At 60.8% G+C, this 23,724-nt stretch overlaps 1 protein-coding gene across 1 annotated transcript in view; it reads left to right on the forward strand.

Annotated features, from left to right (window-relative positions):
- LOC103608382 overlaps positions 1-23,724 on the forward strand; it is a 35,295-nt gene that overhangs the window by 9,521 nt on the left and 2,050 nt on the right. The window contains 3 exon segments of the mRNA XM_008592821.1: positions 18,262-18,441; positions 21,908-22,478; positions 23,414-23,611. Of these exon segments, the coding sequence (XP_008591043.1) occupies positions 18,262-18,441; positions 21,908-22,478; positions 23,414-23,611 (949 nt within the window).

A 23,724-nucleotide genomic window follows, 5' to 3' on the forward strand; every position in this document is an offset into this window, starting at 1 on the left:
GGGGCTTCCTTATCTAGAAGGAACTTCAGAGCCCTTGGAATTCTGTGCCTGAGAGAGGCTGACCAGTTCCCTTGACCCTCAGAACAAATCCTCTAGTCGGGCACTGGAGACATCTCAGGGTTGTACAGTGACTGCAGGGGCTGGAGGTATGCCTGGTTCAGCCTGTAGGAAGGTCTGGCTTTTCTAGGATGCTCTGGGCAAAGGGGAGAGGGGAGTAAGTGCGCCCAAGTGCACAGGGGGAGCCATCATCCAGTCATTCATTCATTCTCAGTCTTGTTGTCACTCCAGTGGACAGCCCTGTCTGGAGCCCGCTGGCTACATGGGTGGAGGGCTGGGGGGTGCAGGTCCCTTGGTCCTAGACCCCCACCGAGGCCCCCCGCCCCTCCCTCCACCCCTCCTGATGCGGCCAGCCTGAGGGAACAGGACAGGTCCCTCCTCCTCACTCAGGGCTCGTCCCTACTGTGATGTCCCTGGGGGTCTCACCTACCTGTGTTGAGCATGTCAGACAAGTTGAGGGTCTCCAGCCTAATTGGTCCACTTGTGTCAAGGGGGAGGGGAGGACACCTTCAACAACAGGGCCAGCCTGCTCCACTGTACCCAGCTCGTCCTGGTGCAGCTCTCTCCTCTCTCTGTCTTGGTCCCATAGGACCCTGGGGGCAGCCCCCTGAGGTCACTGCAACCCCAGTGGGGTAAAGGAACTCTCAGAGGTGGGAGGGGCTGGAAGGGGATCCTTAGAGCTTTGCCTCATGGACCCCTGAGATGTGCAGGCACGGGCCCTGGGGGAAGCAGAGGGTCCCCAGAGCAGTTGCGTCTCTTGCCCCGGTCATGAACAGGCCTAGAGTGCCCACCCCCGGGAGGAAGACTACAGCCTGGCGTTGGGGGCATCCAGTGAGCTGGGGGTGAGGGTCCCAAGGCAGCACTGGGCTGCTGTGCAGACCAAGGCCTGCCCTGGGCCATGCTGTGGCAACTGTGCCCCTGGGCCTCTGGAGGGCTCCCAGGCTGGGGAGAGGCTTCAGGAGGTGCCTGTGGGCTCTGCCTGACGTCTACATCAAAATCTATTTTGATGTGATTTGTATTGGAGGGTTAGCTTTTCTCTATGCTTTGTTTATTTAAAGATGCTCTTGAAGAATTCCAGCCAGTCTTTGCAGATGCCAAGGAAGGGGCTTCTGTCTGAGCAGGGTTGGGGAGGGCGGGAGCCCCTGACGGGTGCCTGTCCCAGCATGCCTGCTCGTGCCCTGTTGCCCACTGAAAGTGCTTGCATGCAGGCTGCGCCGCCTTCCTGCAGGAGCATAGCCTGGAGGGTCGTCCCAGAAAGTACCAGCCATGCAGGCCAGAGGGGGCGGGAGCCATGGGCATAACCCTCTGAGACCAGGCAGCTTCCCTGCCAAGGGCAGGGGCCAGGGACCATTGACTTTATGAAAAAAATGGAGCAGATCTGTTTGCAGGAGCCCAGGGCTTCTCCTGGCACTAAATGCCTCACCCCCTGTTCTGGGGGTCCCTGCTCTGGAGTCTGGTGGTGGTTCATATTTTGGGGTCTCTCCTCCACAGAAATTTCTGGTCTGAGATCCCTGGCCTGGGGTTCTGGGCCTGGAGAGTCGTGGTCTGAGGTCCCTGCTCTGTAGGTCCCTGGTGTGGGGTCTCTAGTCTCGGATCCCTGCTCACTAGGTGTCTCCTTTACAGGTGCCTGCTCTGTGGCCCCTAGTCTGGGCGTCAGTGACCCCAGTCTTCTCTTACTTGGGATGCCATGGTTCCACTGATTTGAGTCAGCCCCTTCTCTGTGGGCTGGGGATCCACCACTACCAAAATAGTCCAGAGGGCCACAGTCCCGAGTCCCCTGGGACAAGGCCAGCAGGAGGCGCAGCTGGAGCACAGGGAGCATCCCCGGATCACCCGTGGAAGGGCGTTACTGATAAGGCCAACCAGAAGACCCTCAGCCTCCACTTCACAGGCCTTCCGAATCCTGGCCAGATTTCAGTGCTGCTGTTGTGAGTCCGCCTGAGTCTTCCCTGAATCCTTCCTGGGTTCTCTCTCGGAGTCCTCCCAGTCCTTGCTGGGTCCTCCCCGAGTCCTGCTGAAGTCCTCCCTGAGGCTTCCTGGAATCCTCCCACAGTCCTCCCCATGTTCTCAAGGCTTGGGCTGCTGCACCTGGATTGGTCCTGGCAGGTAACTGGGGTTGCAGTTCTGTTGGCGCCAGCAGGTGGTAGGCAAGGTGGGCAGTGAGCGTGGCAGTTGGCAGGTGTGGCAGCAGACCTGTGAAGGGACGAGGCTAAGTTATGGTGTCACTCTCTCAGCACTGGTGTCTGGGTGTGTGCCGTAGCTGGCTGGGGGGCCGTGGCTGGCTGGGGGCCGTGCCTGTCTGGCTCCCCTGGGCCTCTGAGACGGTGCTGGTCAAGACTTGAAGCAGGTGGGACCCCACGCAGGACAGAGGCACAGCAGGACTGTGTCTCCTGACATGCTTCCCTGTGTCCTCCCCTGTGTCCCTGTGCTGGTCTCCAACTCTGCCTTTGGTTCCCCATGCAGTGGCCCCAGGTCCCCTGCCCACTGCCTTCCTCATGGGTTGTCTGGGGTAGGTGAAGGCCCTGCACACATGCTCACACACACACACACACACACACACACACACACACACACACACACACACACACACGCATCCACACAGTCTTTCTTCCCTGTCTTCCCTTCCCTGGGAGAGATTGCACTTCCAGGGTGGCTCGCCCACAAGGCTACCCATACATACTTTGGGTGACAAACCTGTTGAGTGTCCCCAAGCATGCTGGGCCACCTTCTGAGTGTGTGAGCATGTGTGTAATCACACCACTGGGTCCATGTCCCTGCGTCCCCCGTGAGCATGTCCTCACACCTCTTGTGTGCGCGTGTCCGGCGGCCCCGCCTGCACCCCGGGTGCCCCTCCGGCAGCAGCTCGTCCCTGCCTGTTGCACCATGTGTACACAGAGGCTTGTTTTCTCTGCCTTGCAGGCCAGGGGTGTGCTCGTAAATCGTGCAGTCGATGACACATTTATCCCGCGGGCGGCTGGCGGTGTGAATTTATGGCTGCACCTCCCTCCTGGCTGAGGCTGGTCAGTGGCTGCGACACCTCGCAGGCAGGCACCTCTGAGCCACTTCACTGGGCTGGACCAGGAGAGGCTCAGGAGCACTGCTCAGGACCCCTGCAATTTCAAGGCGCTCAGGGCAGGTGGGAGGCCAAGAGGCAGGGAAGACTCTGCCTGGGTGAATTCTGGGGGCTGCCCACCTGTGGAGGTGCAGAGGCCCAGAGCCTGGCCTGATGTCTGACCATCCATTGCCCTCCCCACTCCATTCCTCAGTCTTCCCACCTATGAAATGGGGGAGCAGCTTCAATGTGCTAGGAATAGCAGGAGTAGAGCATCTCTCCCCTCAGGCACGGAGTCAGCCCACCCACTGACACGAAGACTGCTGGGAGCATCAAGGTTTGGGGGAGGACTATCAGGAAGGGTGGCAGTCTTGAGGGCCACTGGGGCTGTGCACAGAGAGGAGGAGTGGCAGTGGTGTGGTCAGGGCAGGGAGGGCCCCTCAGAGCATGCCTGCCCTCCTCTGCCTCATAAAGATGGGGAAACTGAGGCCCAGGGAGAGGCAGAGGCTTGAGGCCACATGGGCCAGGGCTGAAGGACCTCAAGACCCCAAATTTCTGCTCCCCAGCATGCAGTGTAGAAATCCCAGTCCTGGGTCCCCCTTCCTGGACAGCCTCCTTTGTCCTGCAAAGTCTGGGGGTGGGGCAGCTGGCCGAGGGTTCGACAGGGAGATGATGGAGCAAGTGGGGTCCCGTTGGGGCCACAGCTGGGGGCGGGGGCTGGCTACCTCCCCTCTGTCCGTCTGTGTGCGGGGTCGGGTCTCCAGGGGACCCTCTGTCAGCTCTCATGCTCCCCCCATCTCTGGTCCCCAGCCCCCCCCCCGCCTGCTGTCAGGATGAGCGATGGCCGTGCCCCTCCCCAGGCCCTCGGCCCTGGGCCCGGTTCCCGCTCATTAGCCGCTGACGCTGTTTGCTTTCCCGCCCGGGACGCCCACCCCCGTCACAGGCCATTTCTCCTGGCGCCCCCCAACCCCGAGGGCCTGCCCAGGGGTCCAGGGTGCTGGGCCGTGGGGGATGCTGGACCTGCCTTTGACTCCCAGAGCTATGGCCAGATGGGGCGCAGGCCCTATCCTCACCTGTGTGCCCTGAGAGGACAGTCTGTGGGCTGCCCTCTGCCTCCCATGGCTCTGCCATGTCGCACAGCCAGGCTGCAGCCAAAGTGAGACTGGGCTGTGCCGCCGCAGCTGGCTGGCTTGGTGGTGCGCACGTGGGCATCCTAGGGGTGCCAGAGTAGGAGGGTCTCTGGTGACAGGCACCAGGCTTACTGCTCCCATCTCGGTCCCTCATTCTCACTGCCCCTATTTCTGTCTTTGTCTCTCTGGGTCTCTGCCCCCAGCCCCATCCCATGGAGTGACCACTGGGCCACCAGCCCATGTGGAAGACACATCCCCCACCTGGAGCCCCTCTGTTCCCGCAGGGGTGCAGGTCCCGGGGCAGCAGGCACTCTGCTCTCAGGCGCCGCCCCCCAGTGTGGCCACAGCTGGGCGGCATCAGGGCCCGCAGGCCGGTGGCAGCCAGTCCTTCACTTAAAAATGTGTTTGTGATTTCGGCGGCGGGGCAGATAACGGTGACGAATGGCCCGCCTGTCCCATGGGGCCCCCAGCCCATCTGGTTTGACTTTGGCCTGTCGGCGGGTGCCCTTGGGCCCCCACCCCTGCCCTCGGGCATTACCTTCCAACTGAGGCCAGTGGCCAGTCTGAGCGGCCCCAGGCAGCCCCGTCATACCTTTGCACGCTCTGGTCCCTCTGCTGGAAACACCCCACCTCCATCCAGTCCGTCTCTCCTTTATCATGGGCCTCCCTTGGCTGTGCCCACCCAGGCCACACTACAGCATCTGGGCCTGCAGGCACTGGGCACTAGCTGGGGTTTGCAGGGTGGCAGGAGGGCACAGGCCAAGCAGGGGAGAGGGTCACGCCCTAACTGGGCCCCACGCCTCCCTCTGTCCAATGAGAAGTAGTGAGTACCCACTGCAGGACTTAAGAGCCTTGGTGACGGTGATGGAGTAGCCTGGCATGGTGGGAAGGTGGGGCAGCTGGGGCGGGACCAGGCCGAGGCCCATCCCTGTACAGCAGCCCATGTGGTCATCGTCAGCAGGAATTTCTGACAGGGCTCTAGACACTCCGTAGCCTCTGCAGCCTCCAGATCATTGATTATCCGGCGGGAGGGGTGGCTTCCGGGTCCAGCCCCAGGCTCAGCTGGGGGGTCAGTGAGGTCGAGCCCAAGTGCCCCCACCTCCTCCTGCCCCTCCCTTCCTCTCCCCTTGAGGATTCCCAAGGTGGGCAGAAGTGCCTGGGGGGCCACCTCTAGACATGGAGTGGCCCTGTGCCACCGTCCCCTGCTCCTGCCCACAGTGCTGCAGCAAGCGCCTCAGCCAGCCACCACACACAGAAAAGTAGGAGGATGTGTGGCTGGCCTCGCTGGACATGGTCAGGGGTCCACCAGGGACATGGGCTCATGCATTCCTCAGCAAACCTTCCTCAGCCCCGCCCACCCGGGTCACAGACAGGAGTCAGACCCAGCCCTCTGCAGGAGATAAGGGGAGGTGGGGGTGCTTGGAGGTCCCTGGCCCATCTCAGGGTCTGGGAGGGGCCTGGTGCAGGAAGACAGGGCAAGGGTGGGAGGGCACTTGGTTAGGACCTGCAGGCCTGAGGGAGCAGAGCTCCATGGGGGGTGGGGCAGTCACTCCTCAAGGAGCAGCTTCAACTGTTCCTGCCCCAGAGATGGGGACAGCTGTAGGGGGAGGGGAGGGGCCCCCATGTCAGGACCCCCACCTCCCTCCTCCCAAAGCAGGAAAATCCCTCTCCCTCAGTATCACATTGTTGAGAATTAACTTTGTTGAAATAAAAATTGGTCTTGGTATTAACTCAGCCTCAAGGATTTTCTCCAGGATCCCAGAGGCTGCAGAGGGGTCAGATGCCCATTCCCAGAGCTGGCCGCTGGCTCAGGTTTCAGGGGCACCAACGACCTCCTAATCCTCCTCCTGGCTGTAACTTTCACCCCTGGGGGACATGGTGCCTGGGCCCTCAGGTCAAGGGAGCCATTTCAGTCCCTGCCTTCTCTGGCTTCAGCCATGAAGGGGACAGCATGGACAGTGTGGACCTCAGGAGGCCCCCCCAACATCTCTATGTCACTGGGGAGCCACAGCTGATGAGCCACAGGACACCCCGTTCTACTGCTCAGGCCTCTGCCATGGCCTTGGCCTCACAACCTCTCTGGGCCTCAGCTTTCCTACCTATAATTTGGGAGACTTGCCCCAGCCCAGGGTGTGGGAGGCCCTGAGCACAGACTGGGCGGTCAGATGGTCAGACGGGCTGGGGCCCCCCTGGGTCTCTTAGGAAGGCATCATGGGGACATACAGACACACACTGCTCAGCACAGCCTCACTGGCCACAGACAGAAATTGGCGCCCCTGAATGTCTGCCGGTGGGGCAAGGGCAGGAACACATCAGACCAGCTCTCAGTGAAGCAAGTAGAGGGATCGATCTTATAGGTACTACCAGATAGGACAGCAGCCACCAAAACCGTACATCTCCACACATATGCAGATCTGTGTGCAACTCTCCCACAACTACTGGGGGTCTTGCCCGCCCCCCACATGGTGCCCTCTGACCAGTAGGCACCAGGGCTGGCAGGGTCCCCCCAGGGTCTTCCACTCGTCTGGAGCATGTGTATCCCTGTAGGGAGACTGTGCCCAGGAACACAGCACAAGGAACAGAGGCGGGGACTGGTGGGGGCAGGCAGGGCCAGGCAGGGCTGGGGCCTCCTGCTGGCCAGTGGGCAACCGGTCCTGTGTCCTGGTAGCCAGGGGGCAGGCGAGGCTCCCAGCCAGTGGTCCCCTTGCAGACTCATCTAACCACATTCAGGCAGTGTGTTTTGGGGGGTGGGGTGCAGCCTGGGAACGGGCTGGGATGGGGGCCTGGGAACCAAGGCGGTGGCCCTGGGGGATGCTCAAGTGGGGCCAGCTGTTGCTGCCTGGCTCCAATTCCCGCTCTGCACTGAGGCTGGTCCCCAGGGCCGAGGCCGGTGGTCTGCAGGGGAGGGAGTGTGGGCTGTGTCTTCCTCCGGGCGGTGGTCCCTGGGGCAGCAAAGGTAGGAGAGAGCCACCTTCATGCTGAGTGGCAAAAGCAGCCATCAGGGAGGGCTCTCCTGTCCCCCCAAGTTCCAAGAACAGCAGGGCCCAAAGCCTGCTCTCAGCATCCAAATAACCCCAAGCCCCCTGCTCACCCTCGTCTGGCACGCAGGCCAGCTTCCTACCTGGGCCTGTGTTTGAGGAGGGGTCATAGCTGCTTTCCTACCCTTGAGCTTGGCACTCACCTATACCCTCCAGGCCTTTGCTGGGGCTGGATCTTCCGTCCAGGAGTCCTTTCCACCAGGATCATCCCCAAACTCCTGGTCACCCTTTGAGACCCGGTGCAAGTGTCCCTGTCCTTAGGAAGCTGCCCTGCACCAAGCTGGGGTCATCATCTTTTCAAGACTCCTTCCTAAGGCCCCTCATCCGGCACAAGGCTGGACCCCAGGCCACTGCCACGAGCCAAAGGCTACTCCTGAAGGAGGCCTCCTTTCCCCATACCTCAGTTTCTCCATCTGAACCGTCCTTGGCTGAAGGAATCCACAGGTCCTATGGGAGCAAGTGTGAGCTTTGGGGGTAAACTGAGGCTGCTGGGGCCTTTCAACAGTGCTGAGGGGGGTGGAGAGACTCTGAAGAAGCTGGAGTGATGTGGTTGAACTGGGGGATCCCCCAGAGCAGGAGAGCGGGGTCCCAGCTGGTCACCCCACAAACTCTTAGCTGGCCTCAGCTGAGGCTGAGGGGCAGGCAGAGCGGCTGGTGGGGTGGGGGTCTGCGGGGGAATCTTCTTACTCCTAAAATCCCTCCCGCCTGCCCAGCAGCCCCCAGGGAAGCCCCGTGATGCAGGAACCTGATATTTTAAGACTTAAAGCAAATGTTTCTGGAGCCCGAGCTGCGCCGAGGCGCCCGCCCGGGCCTCGTGGGGGCAGGGCCAGTGTGGAAGGGAGGACCCCCCCCCTGCCCCCTCCCACAAGCCAACCCTGCCCTTCTCTAGGTGGCAGTTTCTGGTGATAGGAAGGACAGTGAGGCTGGAACCCTAGAGCACTGAGGGTGGCAGGCCTTGTGTCGGCTCCCCACCAGGTGAGGCCCATTGGGAACCCTGAGCCCCTCCAGGGCTGGCCCTGCCTGGGCCAGAGCTCAGGGACGTTACCGACTGCCCTTCCCACCACCATCAGGGTGGGCACATTAAGGTGCAGTAGCCACCTGGAGCTTCAGGCTGAGAAACTGGCACGTGATAGGGCAGGAGATCTGGGATCTACTGGCGATGTCTGCCTGGGGCGCAGGAACGAGAGTGGAGATGTGTGCTAGAACCAGCTCCGTGCAAGCAGAAAAGCAACGTGACATAGTTTCTTTACCTGGGAGTAAAAAAGGGCTCCCCATCACCTGGACGACAGAGGGGCCTGAAGCTCAGCTCAGGTCGAGCGAAGCTGGCATGGGCTCAGCTGGGCTGAGGTCCAGGCTCCAGGCCACGCCCTGGGACTCAGTGGTGCCATCTTCCTTCTGGAAGCCTCCTGGGGGCCCTTGAGGGCTGGAGCACCATAGGCAAAGGGGCCAGCTGGGTGGGTGGACAGTGCGGGGAGGCTGGGGCTGTGCTGAGGCAGTGAGGGATTAGGGCCTAATCTCTAAAAAATGTTTCGGAGGCTGGGCCAGCTCAGGCCCAGCTGGGAATGTGGGGGGAGGGGGACTATTTTGGGGATTCTTCCAGGGCAGGCCATCCTAAGGACCTTAGACACACAGGCCCCGCCCTCAAAGCACCCAGCATTGAGTCCCTGGTTGGGTCTTTGCTGGCGGGGCTGGGCCACATTCCCACCCTCAACCAGCGAGCCTGTCAGAGCCAAGAGCCTCCTCAGGGGCCACCTCCACCCCTTTGCAGGTGGAGAAACTGAGGCCCACAGAAAGGACAGCCCTTCCACGGTCACACAAAGAGTCTATGGACAGCCCTGCTGCCTGGACTCCTCTCCCCGCCCTCACCCCTAATACTGCCCCGGCCCCTGAGCCCGTCCCACCTTGACCTGTGGGAGGATCAGAGCACTGGACAGCTGGGTTTGGGTGAGGACAGACTTCAGTGTGAATCCCAGCTCAGCCATGTCCTGCATCCGGGTGCTGCCTGCTTGCCCTGAGCCTCGGCTTCCCCATGGGGCCTTCGTGAGTGTCCTCACCTAACCTTGGTCTGCTCCTCGCTAGTCCTACTGCCCTGGTGAACTCCTACGCACCTTCAAAACCCACTGGGGCCTGAATTGTGAGCCCCGGAATGCCACACACTCCCCAGCTCCCGCTGAGCTAATAGGCCCTCCTCTGATGGGGGAAATTCCCCGCCTCACTGTCCCCTGGAAGCCCCCACCTTGGGCAATACCAAGCCTGGTCCTGCCCCACACCCTCATGGCCAGTCCTGGATGCATGCTGTGAGGACAGACATGCCATGTCACTGCACCTCAGTTTCCCCAACTCTGACATGGAGTTCTTAAGTGTTGAGCCTTGGGTGCCCTGAGCTGCCCAGAGGTAAGGCAGCTGGCAGGAGAGCTGGGAGTGGCACCCACACTGGGCCTCTGCATCCCACTCTCCACTTTAGGGGCCCAGGTGCCAACCACGGACCCCTGGTCCAGCCAGGTGCTCAGGGCCTCACCCTCTCACCAGAGCCCTGTTGTGGGCAGACCCCTGCCAGGCTGGGGGCCTGGGGAACTGTGCCCACACGGGGCTGAAGCCTATAGGGCAGCCCCTCCCCAGGCCAGGCTGCCCAGAGGCCAGTACTCCCCCATGGTGACGGCCAGCACAGGCCCACCACTGCCAGCGTGGCCCCCATTAGAGTCCTGACCACAACCACCCCACATTGCTTCACTCCAGCATCTCCTTCCATTCTTTGGGTTTCAGTATCTCTGCATATGTCTTGGAAAAGGGCAGAGGAGCAGAATTTGGTTGGAGGAGAGGAGAGGGTATCCCAGGCACTTAAGGCCGCTGAGGTCACGGGGGGAGAAGAGATGGGTAGTGGCCGGGGTGGGGGAGGACGCAGCAAAACCCCACAGTCCCTTGCAGAGGCAGAGAGAGGTCAGGGCCCCACAAGTAGCAAACAGAGGAGCCTGGACTTAAACCGAGAGCAGAATGATGCTATATGGGGTGGGAGGCTCCACAGGACTGGGGCTTGAGGCACTGGCCACCACTCACTGTCCCTGCTGTCCCTACACACAGAGCCGACTTCCTAGGCCTGTCTGACGAAGGCCGTGGGGCCCGAGAACCAAGGCTAGGGGTGACTGGGAACCTGGTCCTACCCTTTGCCTTGGACCCTTTGGACACAGAATCCCTGTTGGGGCTGCACCCTTTATTGCCTGCCAGGCCTGTGACCTGGCCAGAGGGTGGAGACTAACGGGCTCAGAGCCAGACCTTCTCCTTTTTTTTTTTTTTTTTTTTTTTTTTTCGTGTCCGGCAATGGATCGCAACCCTNTACCGGACCGGGACCGGCAACGGGATCGCAACCCTCGGTGTTGCGCCCGCACCTCGCTCAGCCAGTGAGCGGGAACCGGTCTGTATGTGGGATCCGAACCCTCGGCGGGAGCGCCCCCGCACTCCCAAGCGGCACCCTGTAGCAGTATGCCACCGGGCCGGCCCCAGACCTTCTCCTTGAAGCCCGTGTGGGCATCCCCCGGTGGCTCCGGGTGAGTGAAGCTCACCTACCTGTGCACAGGCAAGGGCAGGCATGGACAGGACGGTGGCTGTGAGGCCAGGCCCAGGGATGACCTCGCACCCAGGCCCCATCCCTTCCTTCAGCCACACCCCTTCTGGGGCCCCCTTCTCCCCTAGGCTCCTACCGTGCTTAGGCATCCAAGCTACAAACCAGAAAAATTAGACAAAGATCAAACAAGCCCATGCTGCAGCCTCCAGCATGTCCAGCACGGCCAGGGCCGGGAGTTGGGATTCTGCTACTCCTGGGGTCCTGAGGGCCACGGCAGGAGGGCTGCAGAAAGCACTCAGCCTTCTGCGGTCTGCCCTCTCCTGCCTCTCGGCCCATGTCCTGCCACACCAGGCACCTCCCCCTGTGTTGACCCTACTTGTCCCCTCACTGGAATGGGCTTTCCACCTGCCAGCCTGCAAAGCAAGCCCTGCTGAGCCAGCTGTCCCAGATGCGGTGGCTGCCTCTGGGGAGTGAGCATCTCTCTTGCCACTAGAGGCATGTGAGTAGGGCCAGAAAGCCACAGCCGACTGGCCTGGTAGGATTGATTCCCCAAGGTTCTTTCCAGAGTCCTCAGATCTAAAACTCCCTCCTAGAGCCTCAGGTCCTAGGAGTCTGTCCTCAGAGATGGTGATGTGTCATTCAGTGAACACAGTGCCGGGCATATCATAGATGCTGGACAAATACTCACTTATTCAGTCAACAAACACCTCAGTGGGGTCCAGGGGCAGCTGGGTGTCTCAGACTCATCAGCCTTCACCTTCCCGTCAATCTGCCCCTGCCCTCCCCTATCCTTCTCTAAGGCTCAGGCCAGACCACTGGATGCCTTATACAGGCCTCCCCTCCCCAGCATCTACCGTTCCTGCCCCAGGGCCCTTGCACTTGACCACAGCTGGAGCGTAGAAAGGATCCATCTCTTCCAGGTCTGCTTGGTGTTTTTCGGTATATATGCAGATTCTTGGCTTGACAGTTTCCTCTTTACAGAAAGGAGTGGGAGAGAAGGCTTGTGTTTTAGGGGAACTGTGGGGCAGGCCAGCTGGTGAGAGTCGTGTGCAGGGGTGGGCCAGCAGGGGACATGCAGCACCTGGGTCCCAGGATGCTGCCTGAAGAGGATGGGGGGACAGACGAGAGTAGGAGGGGCAGCTCTACCTGCCACCTTTAGAGCCCTGACCCCAGTGATATGGGGCTTAAGGGGACCTCACCTGACAGACAGGTCAAGAGCTGGAGGGTGGGATAGGAGGTGAGGTCCAGAGGGGACTCCAGAGGATACTGGATCAAGCTCCCATCAGCTGGGCTAGTTGTTAGCTCAGAGGGGCCACAGAGGGTTTTGTGGGGTTTTGGAGAGGGGGGCCAAGGACAAGCACACAGGGGAGGATTGGGCCCGAGGGTGGGCGAGACAGAAAAACCCTGCTGGGGTGGGGGCTACAGGGACGTCAACAGGGCTGGAGATCATCCTCGCATCTGCTCAGTGACCCCACATGGCCAGATGGATGGGTCCATCACCATGTGGGGCTACAGGCCTGCAGCCAAGGCTGTAGAAGCCAGAAGGTACCCAGCCAGAGTGGCAGGGCAGGATTGGTGCATGAGGGCTTAGCCACACTGCCAGTGCAGCCCTCCCTTCCTGGGGGCCTGGCAGCAGCCTCAGATGTGGGGTGTGGGTGAGGGCAGGGGCCAGGGCTACCCCAAGCAGGGCGGGAGGGGCACCCAGCTGTCCTGCGAGGACACACTGCCCCACCCTTGGGCCGTGCCACCGGACACTCACATGACCCACGTCTGGCTGCCCGCCTGCCGGCAACCCCACCAATCACAATGACCTTCTTCCCACTAGCACCTGCTGGGGATTGACAGAGGTCTCTATTCCCGTCCAGGCGTCTGCTCGGGTTATATTTAGGCCATGGGAGGGGGGCGCTGGGCTGCTGACCCCCTCCTGGGGCCCGGAGCTGGGGCAGCTGGGGGTAGGCAGTCTGCCCAGGCCCAGCCTGATGGCTCCGGCTGAGCTCTGAGGCCCGGGTTGCTGCCTGTAAGTCCTCTGCCTCAGTTCCCTCCTTCTGTCAGCCACATGCAGGCTGGGAGGCATAGGCTCTGGCCATGGATCATACGGGAAACTGCGGCTAGACCAGGGTCTGAGCTCCTGGCTGTGAAGGAATGAGGTTGATGGCACCAGAAACTCCAGGGAGCCCAGTCTGAAGGTGGAGGCCCAGGAGCTCCATCAGGGTGTGGCGTGGAGGAGGATCAGACATGCCATGAGGTCACCCCCTCTTGGGAGCTCCCAAGGCCCTGCCCAAGGGACGCTGAGCCCCAGGCCCTTCCTGCCCAGCCTGGCTGGAACTCTCTTCCCTCCTGCTGCCTGGGCAGGATGTTCCCAGGGAGGAAATGGCCCCTCAGAGGCTGCCCCACCCCCACTGGAGTCCAGAGCCACTTCCTGCCCTGTGTGGGTCTTGTTTCTGCCCCCTATTCTGCCAGCCTGGCCAGACCCCAGACTTCCTGCCCCCCACAGCATGGAGGGCAAGGTGTTGTGGCCTCACCCCACTGGCAGGCAGTCAGAACTCACCAGACTTCAGGGCCTGAGAGCCTCCACCTAGGACCCTACCACCTCACCCAGTAGCCAGAGTCAGAGGAAGGCACCAGCCTCCCCTGGCACCACAGACCCCTCCTTCAGACATCCCTGCATTCCCTGCTGCTCCCACAGCCCATCTTGGTGGGGGACCATGGGCCTCAGCCATCCCTGTCCAGCTCTGGAAGCTGATGGCTGCGTTGGGCTTTCATCCTGGCCACAACCCCAGGGGCTGGCCTTGAACTGGTGGGCTAGCCTGGATCCAATGGCTCCTACTGGCAGAGGTCACAACCCTGCTCCGTGGGCAGCCCCGTCTCCAGGTGAGGTTACTCCTCAGCTCAGCCCTCACCCATCAGGTCTTCTACACTCTATTCAATGGGGCTTCCTGCCCCTGCCCACCCCAGATCTGGGTAGCTCTCCAGTCACTCTTCTGACTCCCCTCCCTAACCTCTGCAGCAGGAAACACATAGTGGGGGATTGTGGGGCTGTGGGACTGGGGTTGGAGGAGCGAAGGGAGGGCTGGGGGCTCTGGACGGAAGTGGCGGCCCCAGACCACTCTGAGGTTCAGGAAATGGGGGTCTTGGAAGCTTCCTCTCAGCCAGACATGCTCTCGGCAGGGCTGGGCAGCCGGAGGGTCAGAGGCCTGGCCACAGCTGCCCCTTCCTCTCCAGCCAGTCACCAGCTGGGTGGCCTGTGCTGCAGCAGGCCTCAGGCTGGGTAGCTGGGTATCCCTCGGGCCACTGCAGGTGGCCAGCAGTCAGGACTGGAAGGCTCTGAGCCTGGCCCAGTCTGGAGGCGTGGCACTTGGGGGTCATTGGGGCCACCAGGTCGGTGTGGCAGGGCTCAGGAACACACAACAGGCCCGCCTCAGCCTGGGCCTGGGTTCCCTCCAGCTAGACCTCCCCTCAGGCTGGTTTGCTCATCTGTACAATGAGGTGACAATCCCTGGCCCCACCAGACAGGCAGAGAGGCTGACAGTGAACTGGAGCTGGGCTGATGGGCCAAGAACTACTGGAGCCTTCTGGGGTAGTGTAGGGTGGGCTGGATCCTGTCAGATTCTCAAGACCCTGGACCCTACTGCCTCGCTTTGGTTCAGGCTATCGCCCTCCTGGTGTGCCCACCCAACTCCGCCCTGAGCTTGGGGACCCAGCCCCTCCAGGGCCTATACTCCCCTACCAGGTGCCAGGCCCATGCATTCACATTCAGGTGCTGGTAAAGGCTTCAGAGGATCCCTGCCCAGCAGGCCCAGAGTGCAAAGGGGTGGGGGAGGACACTTGCCCTTGGGCAACTGGTAGGAGCTGAGGAGGGGCCATGGAGGACCCCACCCTCACATATGTTGGCTTGTCCCCTGCCCACAATGGAGGCCTGGACTACGATCCTCACCACACCAATGTGCCTAGGTCTCAGTCCCTCTGGGTCTCTGGCCCAGGAGAGTCTCGGGGCGGCTAGACCAGCCCCTCGACTCATGAGCATGTGTCCATGTCTGTGCCCGAGGCCTGGATTGGCCCCACCCCCGGCCCACACATGATGGGCGGTCGTCCATCAGCACAGCCAGCCCCTCTGGCCATCCATCACCAGTCGGCAGCCACAGGAGGAACGGCGTGTTTGTTTTGCCAGCTCCGTGTCACTCCCTGGGGCAGAGGCTGGAGGAAATGGTCATTTTCTGCCTGGGCGGGCGGTGGATGGCAGGGATGGGCAGGGCACCAGGGGCAGAGCCAGGCTGGGATGTGACTGGAACCCTGGTTCATAAAGGCTCTGTGTAGATGCCCATAGCCTTGCTCTATTCTGTGCCTCAGTCTCCCCTCTGGCACCAGGGTAGTGACATTGGAATTTTCTGACTGTTCCCAGGGCGGCTGTCTCCAGCCAGGTCACTCACCCCTGCCCCTTGCCACTGGGTAGTGTGGGCTCAGGTGTCAGTTGTCACCAGGTGGGGGGTCCCCCATCTGAAATCCAAGATGCTTGATCTTGGCTCTCCACATTGGCCATGGGGGGTGGCTCTGGGGCTAGGTCCAGGCCATAGAAGACCAACTGTTAGATGGAGGACGGACTGCCAGGAGATTTGCAAGGGCCTGGGCACTGATTTGGAGATGTCCAGCCTCAAGATCAGAGCCAAGGCCATATTATGAGAGGCAGCACATGTAGAATGGAGGAGGTGACATCCTGTACCAAAAGGCTGGTGTCTAGACCCCAGGGCAGTGTCCTTGACACCTACACAATGATACTTGCTGCTTCATGAAGGTAAAAGTATAATTTGCATTATATAAAGCTATAACTATACATACATAAATGTGCATACAAGGTATACATAACAGGCATAATTTGCTGACAACATGCTAGGCACCCACCAATCATTTTATCCCTTCTCCTTGCAACTCCCCTAAGGCACCGCTGGGTTGAATTGGGATATGTCTTTTACCGCTGCAGCCTCAGACCTCTGCCCTTAGTCCCTGATCCATAATATGGTCACTCTTCATTCCTCCCAGTCCTGGGCTACCAAGGAGGGCCTGTGGAGAAGGAGAGAGAGCTCCAAACTCCACAGCGTCTAGGCCAGGGGCTGTTGGGCCCTGCTCCCAGGGCAGACTCCAGTGCAGAGACCAGACTCGCACCAAGTGTCCAAAGAGGACTCTGTCCCCGGAAGCGAAGCCAAAAGCCCAGTGCTGGAGTCAAGAAAACACCTTTAAGATTCAGTCCCCACAGTTCAGTGTCCCGCTACCCTCAGGGGAGACAGGTCTCCTTCCTCCCCCTTTGGGCACCCCATTTGCTTACCTCCCAGGCATCTCCGATGATTGCATAGCTCTTCTTCATTTGGGAGCAAATACCTCCTTCCAGAACTATTCTTCCCTTAGACCTGGGCCGCTTCCTTTGCTCCCGGACAGCCCTGCAGATGTTTTTAGGGTATTGCCCTATTTTATCTTCCCAGACTGAAAGGTACTCTGCCCTGAATTAAGACTCTGGCTGGTTGTAGCAGATGTTAGGAAAGAATCTGATTGCAAAAATTCACTCTAAGGTGGGAGTGACTAATAGTCATCTTGTCTTGAATGTACAGAGATGGGGGAGGAGCTTGGCAGAGTAGTGACATTTGTGGCCGCATGAGAGAACTCTCTTTGGAGCTAAGTTGAAGGAGTCTGGAGAGATTCGGCTCCTGAGCCAGTCCTGCCTTCACCCCCCAGTGTAGGCTGACTCCCTGGGGCCCAGAGACCCCAGCCCAGCCCATGTCCTTGGGCCCAGCCTCTGGCTCATGAGGGCTGGCTTAGCCTGTCTCATATGCCACCCCCTTGATGACATTCAAGGCCACTCACCAAGACATCCTGGTCTTGCCTTGCTACTCACTACTGCACTACATACATGGGCCAGGCTGATCTCCTTCGGAGTTAACTTCCCTGGCCCCCCAAGCCCTGCTGACCCCGAGCCTGGCCTGGAAGTGACATACTGCAAATGCTCTGGGGCAAGCGTGCCCTGACAGCCCTGAGGAACAGGCAGCAGCACCAGCAGGGCACAGGGCCCAGCAGGTGTAGGGGGGTGCAGCCTGGTTTACTGGTAGTGGGGGTAGGGTACCAAGCTGAGAAGGAGGGGACACGTGGCCAGAGCCTTCATTCACATGGGAACCACATGGGAGACAGTCAGGCAATGCAGGAAGGGGCCCTGGCCTCAGAGTCCCAAGGAGAGCCCTGCAGGCCTGGCTGACCTTGGGAAGCCTCACATGCTCCTGCCCCACCTGTTCTAGGGGGCACTGCCTCTGTTTCCCCAGCTGCACTGGGTACCTTGGACACACACATTAGCCCCAGGAACTGGCAAAAGCCTGAGACAGCAAAGCCCGAGACAGCCCGGTGTCCACCCACACCCCTGCCCATTATGGGGCAGCTGCCAGTCATTTGGTCCTGGAAAATGCCCTGGGGGGAGGAGCTGGATTTGCTTTGGGGAACCAGTGAAAGCTCACATCCCTCTGTCTGTCCACCCAACACAGCTGGTGCCAAGCACCCACTTAGAAGGATGGGGCAGCCGGCACCTCTGCGCTGCCCATGCTTCCTCCTGTCCCTGCTGCCTGGTGGCTGGGGCCAGTTCCACCCACCCCCTCTCAGCATCAGTTTCCCCATCTCTGGGAGGCCCTTCGGTGTGTAGAAGACAGACCAAGTCCTGAGAGGGGCAGGCCCTCTTCTCTGTCCTCTGGTTCCTGTGCTGGGCTGGCTGGAGGAAGCTGAGGAGTCCAGGCCCGGCCAGAGGCCCCTCCTGCTGCTTCCCTGCACCACGCCTCACCACCCCACTGTCATTACATCAGAGCCATCAACAGCTTAGTGGGGACCCAAAGGGGGGGGCTTCAGTAGAAGCAAAATTGACCTCTGTCCTGCCCAGTCACCAATGGCTGCTAAGAGAGCAGGAAGGGCCCAGGTGACCTCCCTTCACACACAGATGCATGCCAGACCCTCTCGGCCACTGAAATCATCTCAGCAAAGGCAGAAGAGGCCAAGGGAGGCGGGGTGGGTGGAGGAACCGGCTCCCGAGTCTCAGCTCAGAGACCCTTCCCGCGGACTGACTCAGGGAGTGGGACTGGCAGGCCGGGGCTCCCGGCCGGGGCCTCTGGCTGTCAGGCCCGTCCCTCTCCCCGCAGCTGTCTCAAGCTCCCACCTCCCCTGCCCGCCCACCCCCAGGACTCCTATTTCACTAAGGAGATTAAGACCACCTGGCGAGAGCCCCTTTCCGCCCCTCCCCTCATCCCAGCCCTCCCTCTTAGCCCCCATGGCCCCTCGAGATGGCCTCCCATCCTGGCCCGCCTCTCCCCGCCACGTTCCCACGCAGCCTCCACGTCCTGCCCCGCACTGGCCTCTGCAACATCTCCACCCGCCATGACAGCCGCCTTGGGCCACCTTCCCCTGCAGCCCACACCCCAGCCCCTCCAATCCTCACCCTCCATGCCCCCCAGTTCTGCCTGCTGTGCTTCAGCACTGGCACCATCACCAGCCACTGTCCCCTCAGTGGGTCCCATTCACCTCCTGCCCTGTCGATCCAGGCCCAGACCCTGCGGGCTGCAGCCTCCTGGTCCTTGCTGGGTCTCAGGGGTAACTGGGCCAGCCCAGCACTGTCTGTGGTGGCAGGCTCTGAACTGAACCCCTGCTCAGGTCCAGCATCCAGTGGGCCAGGGGGCCAGCAGAGGGCCTGTCCAGCCTGCCGCGGGGCAGCTGGCCGGGACTGATGCTGGCTCAGACAGACCCGGGAGGAATCTGAGCTCTGAAAACCGCAACTCTGAGCTTGCCTGTTTGTTTGCTTTTGAGAAATTCCAACCTGATTCAGCAGAGCTTTGGAGGAGGAAAGAGATTTGTCAAGGCTGGGGTGGGGCTGGGGCACGCCATGTGGACATGGGGAAACCAAGGCTGAGTCCAAGCACATAAGCCAGGTGGGGAAGCTAGGCAGAAGGTGCCTAACTGGGCTTCCCAGGGGCACAGCCAGACACCTCCTCCCCAAACCCCAGGCCAGGCCTGGAGGCTCCACAGGAGCAGTGGAGGCAAAAGTCACTCTACACACAGTGCTGGGGGGACCAGCTGGGATTTGGGGAAGGCCCAAGGTGGCAGCAACAATGGTGACATCAGCTGAGGCCCCACGATTGAGAGGCAACATGAGTTCACTCGATCCACCCTGTGGAGCCTCAGGCATTCTCCCTATTTCTCAGATGAAAACACTGAGGCTTGGAGAGGCCAAAGTGTGTCCCCGGACACAGCCCTTCAGGATGAGGCTCATTCCTGGCCCCAGGTCATAATACCCGGGCCACACCACCACCCCTGGTTCCTCCCTGCTCTGAATGACTGCGGGCACAGGGGCCCTGCCTGAAGGAGTCCTGTTCTCCTTTGAAATGTTATTCCAGGCCTTCTTCTGGTCAGCCTTCCCCCAGCTCCTCCCCACAAAAATGCAGGACACCAGGCAGAGCTGGCAAACCCCAGCCACAGCAAACCTGCCCCACCAGGGCTTCTGGCTCTGCTTCCCAGGGGCAGAGACCGCTTTAGACACTCGGCGTGAGTCTGGTCTCTGTGTTGGCGTCTGCCAGACCAGGCACCCGGGCACAGGCTTGGGCTAACGGGACGATCCAGCAGCCCCGGGGGCTCTTCCAGGGAGCACAGTGGACCAAGAGGGGCACAGGGTGTGGCGTAGGGCCAATCCTCCCCTGCACTTGAACCAGATTTCCACACAGAGTTTCTCCAAATAGTCTAACTTGGCTGTCACGGTGAATATGTGGACCGCGTGAATTAATTGAACATTTAATGAAAATTCCAAATTTGATATATTTATTTTAAATGTTTTAAGCATCTTTAAGGAAAGAAACAACATTTCCAATGACTATAGGAAGCACACTAGGTTCAATTAACAAAGGTGCTGATGTCACTGGCTCAGCTGTCATTTCATCACCTCTGGCCGTGTCCCCAGTTCCTTACTTCTCAGAGCTTCCCAGAATCTGGCTTGGTTTTACCACCAAGCTGGCTTTGGGGTTGGGGGTCTGAGCATGGAAAGTGGCCTCCCAGGTGGTTCCACCCACAAGGTTCTCTGTTGACCAATCCCATTACGAGAGACTCTTCCTGTACCAGTGTCCAGGGCATCAGCCCAGCCAATCAGTCCTCCTCCTGAGTGCGTCACTTTCAAGGAATGACACCACATGAGTAGACTGAAACATTTTATTCTTCCTTCATCACACAGCACCAAGGTTCCACGTGGGCTTCATCCAAGTCAAGTCAATGCAAGGTCTAGTTGACTTACTGAAATGAGTGTCATCGCCATTGAAGATGAGCTACAGTGGCCACTATGAGTGATACATGTGCACATGTGCACATCTGCATATATGTGCTGCATGTGCTGGTGGGTGCGCACTCTCCCATGTTGGTATCTGTGTCTGTGTCCAGAGTGTATGCCCATGCTCACGTGTGTACAGTGTGCGTGCATGTCCATGCTCACATGTATGTCTACCTGTGTACAGTGTGCGTGTGCACATGCCCACACTCGCCAAGTCTGTGTCCAGTGTGTGCATGTGTGCAGACATGCCCATGAGTGCCTACACTCATATGTGCATGTGCTCACATATGCATACGGTGTGTGCATGCACGAACACTCAGGCCCATGCTCACAAGTATGTGTGTTTGGTGTGGATGCCCAAGCATGGACTGGTGGGGGCTGTTATCTACTCGGGATCCCCTGTTGGACAGAGGGATCTGATGGAACTATCTGAAAATGTCCATCTTCTAGCCACTCATCCTCAGCCAACACACCTCCAGGATCTTTTGGGGCATGTTCCTTCTCCTGTCCCCTGCTGTGGCCACAGAGGAAAAGGGAGGAGGCCAACGGGGTGCTGGTTTCCTCAGCCACCTCCCCCCAATATGCAGAGATCCAGTCACCTCACCAGCCTGAATATAAGTCATCGGGATCTCTGAGCCTCACCTCTGCCTGATAGCACCTGGGGTGGAGGGGTGAGTGTGACCAGTAGATGGACAGACAAATGGACAGCTGGCTCCCCATGGGGCTGTGTCCTCCCGCCAAGTGGGCAGCTAAGTCAACAGGCTCAGAAATCAGAGAGGGGTCCAGGGCCTGGCTGTCCATCAGTCTGTCTGTCTGTTTGTTTGTTCTGGAATGTGGGAACTTCCAGTCTGCAGGGGGCCCTGGTGCCCAACAGGGTTGGGGGCAGGGGTGCTATCACCCATCCAGCCTGATCTATGCTCTACCAGCCCTGAGGATGCTGGCCTGTCTTTTTTTCTCCCCACCCGTCACTCTCTCCCATGTCCACCTCTCTCAATGTCTCAGTTTCCCTCCTTGTTCATCCCGTAGTCACTGTGCCCCAGGATCCAGGCACTAGGACTCTGAGATGGGTCAGGCCCTGCCCAGGGACCAGAAGGCAGGTGGCACTGGGGCCCAGGAAGACTCCCAGATGATGCCTTGGGTGGGGTGGTGTGAGGGGCCAGTCCCCTCCCTGGCCACAACACAACTTACCCTGACCACTGTCCTCTCCAAGCTGCAAGATTGTGCACACCAGGCTGCTTCTAACTCCTGGGTCTTCACCAAGAATTTGGTCAGGTTAGCTGGCCAGATCACCTGGACACCTCCTCGGCATTCTCAGTCCTCCTTGTGAACCCCACTGTGGGCCTGGGGTTCCCAGGCAGGGCTCCTGCCTGCATTCTGTCACACCCCACATAGCTCAGGGTCAGACACAGAGTACCCGCTCCCCAGCATTTTAGGTAATTGCCTAACACCAAGGCAGACACCTTGGGGATGGACTTTTCAGGGATGTCCTCTTCAGTAGAGGGGTGCCAACTTGCCCAGAGAGGAGCCAAGGGAGGGAAGGGTCAAGGAGCAGTAAAGGCCACCTGAGTAACAGGTTGGGGAGGAGTCCCACGGAGACCCCAGGCTGGGGAGGAGGACTCTTCATTTCTCCATCCCATCAGGCAGCATGTGCTGCAGCTCAGGAGATCATGGCTGCTGATGCAGGAGCGGGCCAAGGGAACCGCTCCTGCCCCCAGCCCCAGCTCTGGGCCACACCGTGAACCTCTGCAGTCCCTCAGTTCTGGCCCAGCAACTGCCGAAGGTCTGCAAACCCAACGCTATGCGCAGACGATGCTCCCGCCAGCGGCGCTGCGTGCAGGCGCGGGCGGAACGTGCGACCCCGGCTTTCACGCAGACCCCGCGCCGCCCGCGCCCGCTCCTCCCCTGCCGCGCAGCGCCTGCGGTTCTTCTCCCAGCTCAGCAGCTGGAGACCGGAGAAGGGAGAGAGGCCACAGCCAAACGGCCCCGTGAACGGCGCGGGCGCGCGGACCCCACCCGCCCGCCTCCAGGGCTCGGGATCTTGGCCGGTGCACGCCCATGAGGGCCACCCGGAATGTCGCGATCTCAGCATCGCGGGCCAAGCGATGAGATGGAAGGACGATGGGGCACGCCTGAGGGGCTCAGGTCGTTACGCAGGAGCCCGCCACGGCCGGGGAGCCAAGCGCCGGGGACGGAGTCGGGAAGAGAGGACAGAGTCTCCAGGCGCGCCCGCCTCTCCCGTCTCCAGCGAAAGTCAGGTCCCACCCACCCCGTCGAGAGACTTGGCCCTCAGGCGCCTAGCCTCCGGGGCGGCGGGGACCAGGCACGGAACAGCTGAGGGCGGCAGAGGGAAGCCGAGTGCAGGCTGTTCCTCCGCGGCAGCGGGCCTTCCTTCCAGACCCTGAGGCCGCGTCCAGGCGGGCGCTGGAGGCAATTGCCGGCTATCAATCCTGAAACCAATTAGCGGGGTCAAGTGAAGCTCGGCCCCTCTCTCTGCTTCCTTCAGCGCCCTGGGGGATGCAGACCGGTTCTGCCTCCTCCACGCTCTGATTCCTGGAGGATGGGGTCCCCAGTGCAGGGTACACCCCCGGGTGCCACTCCCGGTGGTGGCATCCTATGGGCCGGCCGCGCGGGCACGGACCCATCTATGTGCGTGTCAGGCCTGGGACCAGCGCTGGGGGCGCAGGCCGACGCACTTTGCCTGCGGAGCACACGAACTCGAAGCGGTGGGCTGGGGGCCCGCCAGAGACGCACGAGGATGCACGGGTCTCTCCAGGGCTGCGAACAGAGCCGGTGCTGAGTGAACTCCGAGGGCTGGGTACGGCGCTAGGAGGGACGAGAAGTGAGGAGTGGGGTCCCAAAGAGGGGGAGGCGGGGGTGAGGACGCCTGTCTGTCAGCTCTCCTGGGGGAGCCACGTGTGCCCAGGGCAGACAGTGGAGGCAGCCAAGATTCTTCAGGGGCTGCCCCTGGCGCTGGGGAGAAAACTTCCTAAATTAGGACTTGCTTCAGACGCAACTCCCAAGACGTTGGGGCGGAAAATGGCTCCCGGGGCAGTCCTAGGGTGCAGCTGAGCACCCACGCGGGACACTGCTCAGGTGTCAGAGGGCAAGACAAAGGCTGCGACCATGTCCTCGGCCCCGTCCCGCCCCTCCAGCCTCCTGCACGCAGCCCAGCTTCTGGCCCCTACCCCTTACCTACCGGTTGCTAGTCAAAGCTGAGCCTCGGCTTTAAGGGTCTGTAAAATGGTCTCATCATAGACCCCATGTGGCAACCCCCGACGTGGAGAAATGCGGGTCTTGTCCTCACTTTGCGTCGCACGCGAAGGAGCAGGCCGCCCAGCGCAGACCCCAGCCGTGCACCGCGCGGAGTCAGACCTGTGCAGCGCCCGACCCGCGGCCGCGCCTAACCCTGCGGGTCCACCGAGGCCGGCTCCCAGCCAGGCCTCCTGCCTCACGGTAAGGACGGCGCGGCCGGCAGGGGGAGCGAGGCGGAAGGGAGCCGCGGCCGGTCCAGGTGAAGGAGGAACACTTGCCGCGGGCGCGGCGCGGGGCCGCGGGTCCCACCGAGG

The sequence above is a fragment of the Galeopterus variegatus genome, unplaced genomic scaffold (assembly GCF_000696425.1).
Source record: "Galeopterus variegatus unplaced genomic scaffold, G_variegatus-3.0.2 Scaffold8370, whole genome shotgun sequence".
In the NCBI taxonomy this organism is placed as follows: domain Eukaryota; kingdom Metazoa; phylum Chordata; class Mammalia; order Dermoptera; family Cynocephalidae; genus Galeopterus; species Galeopterus variegatus.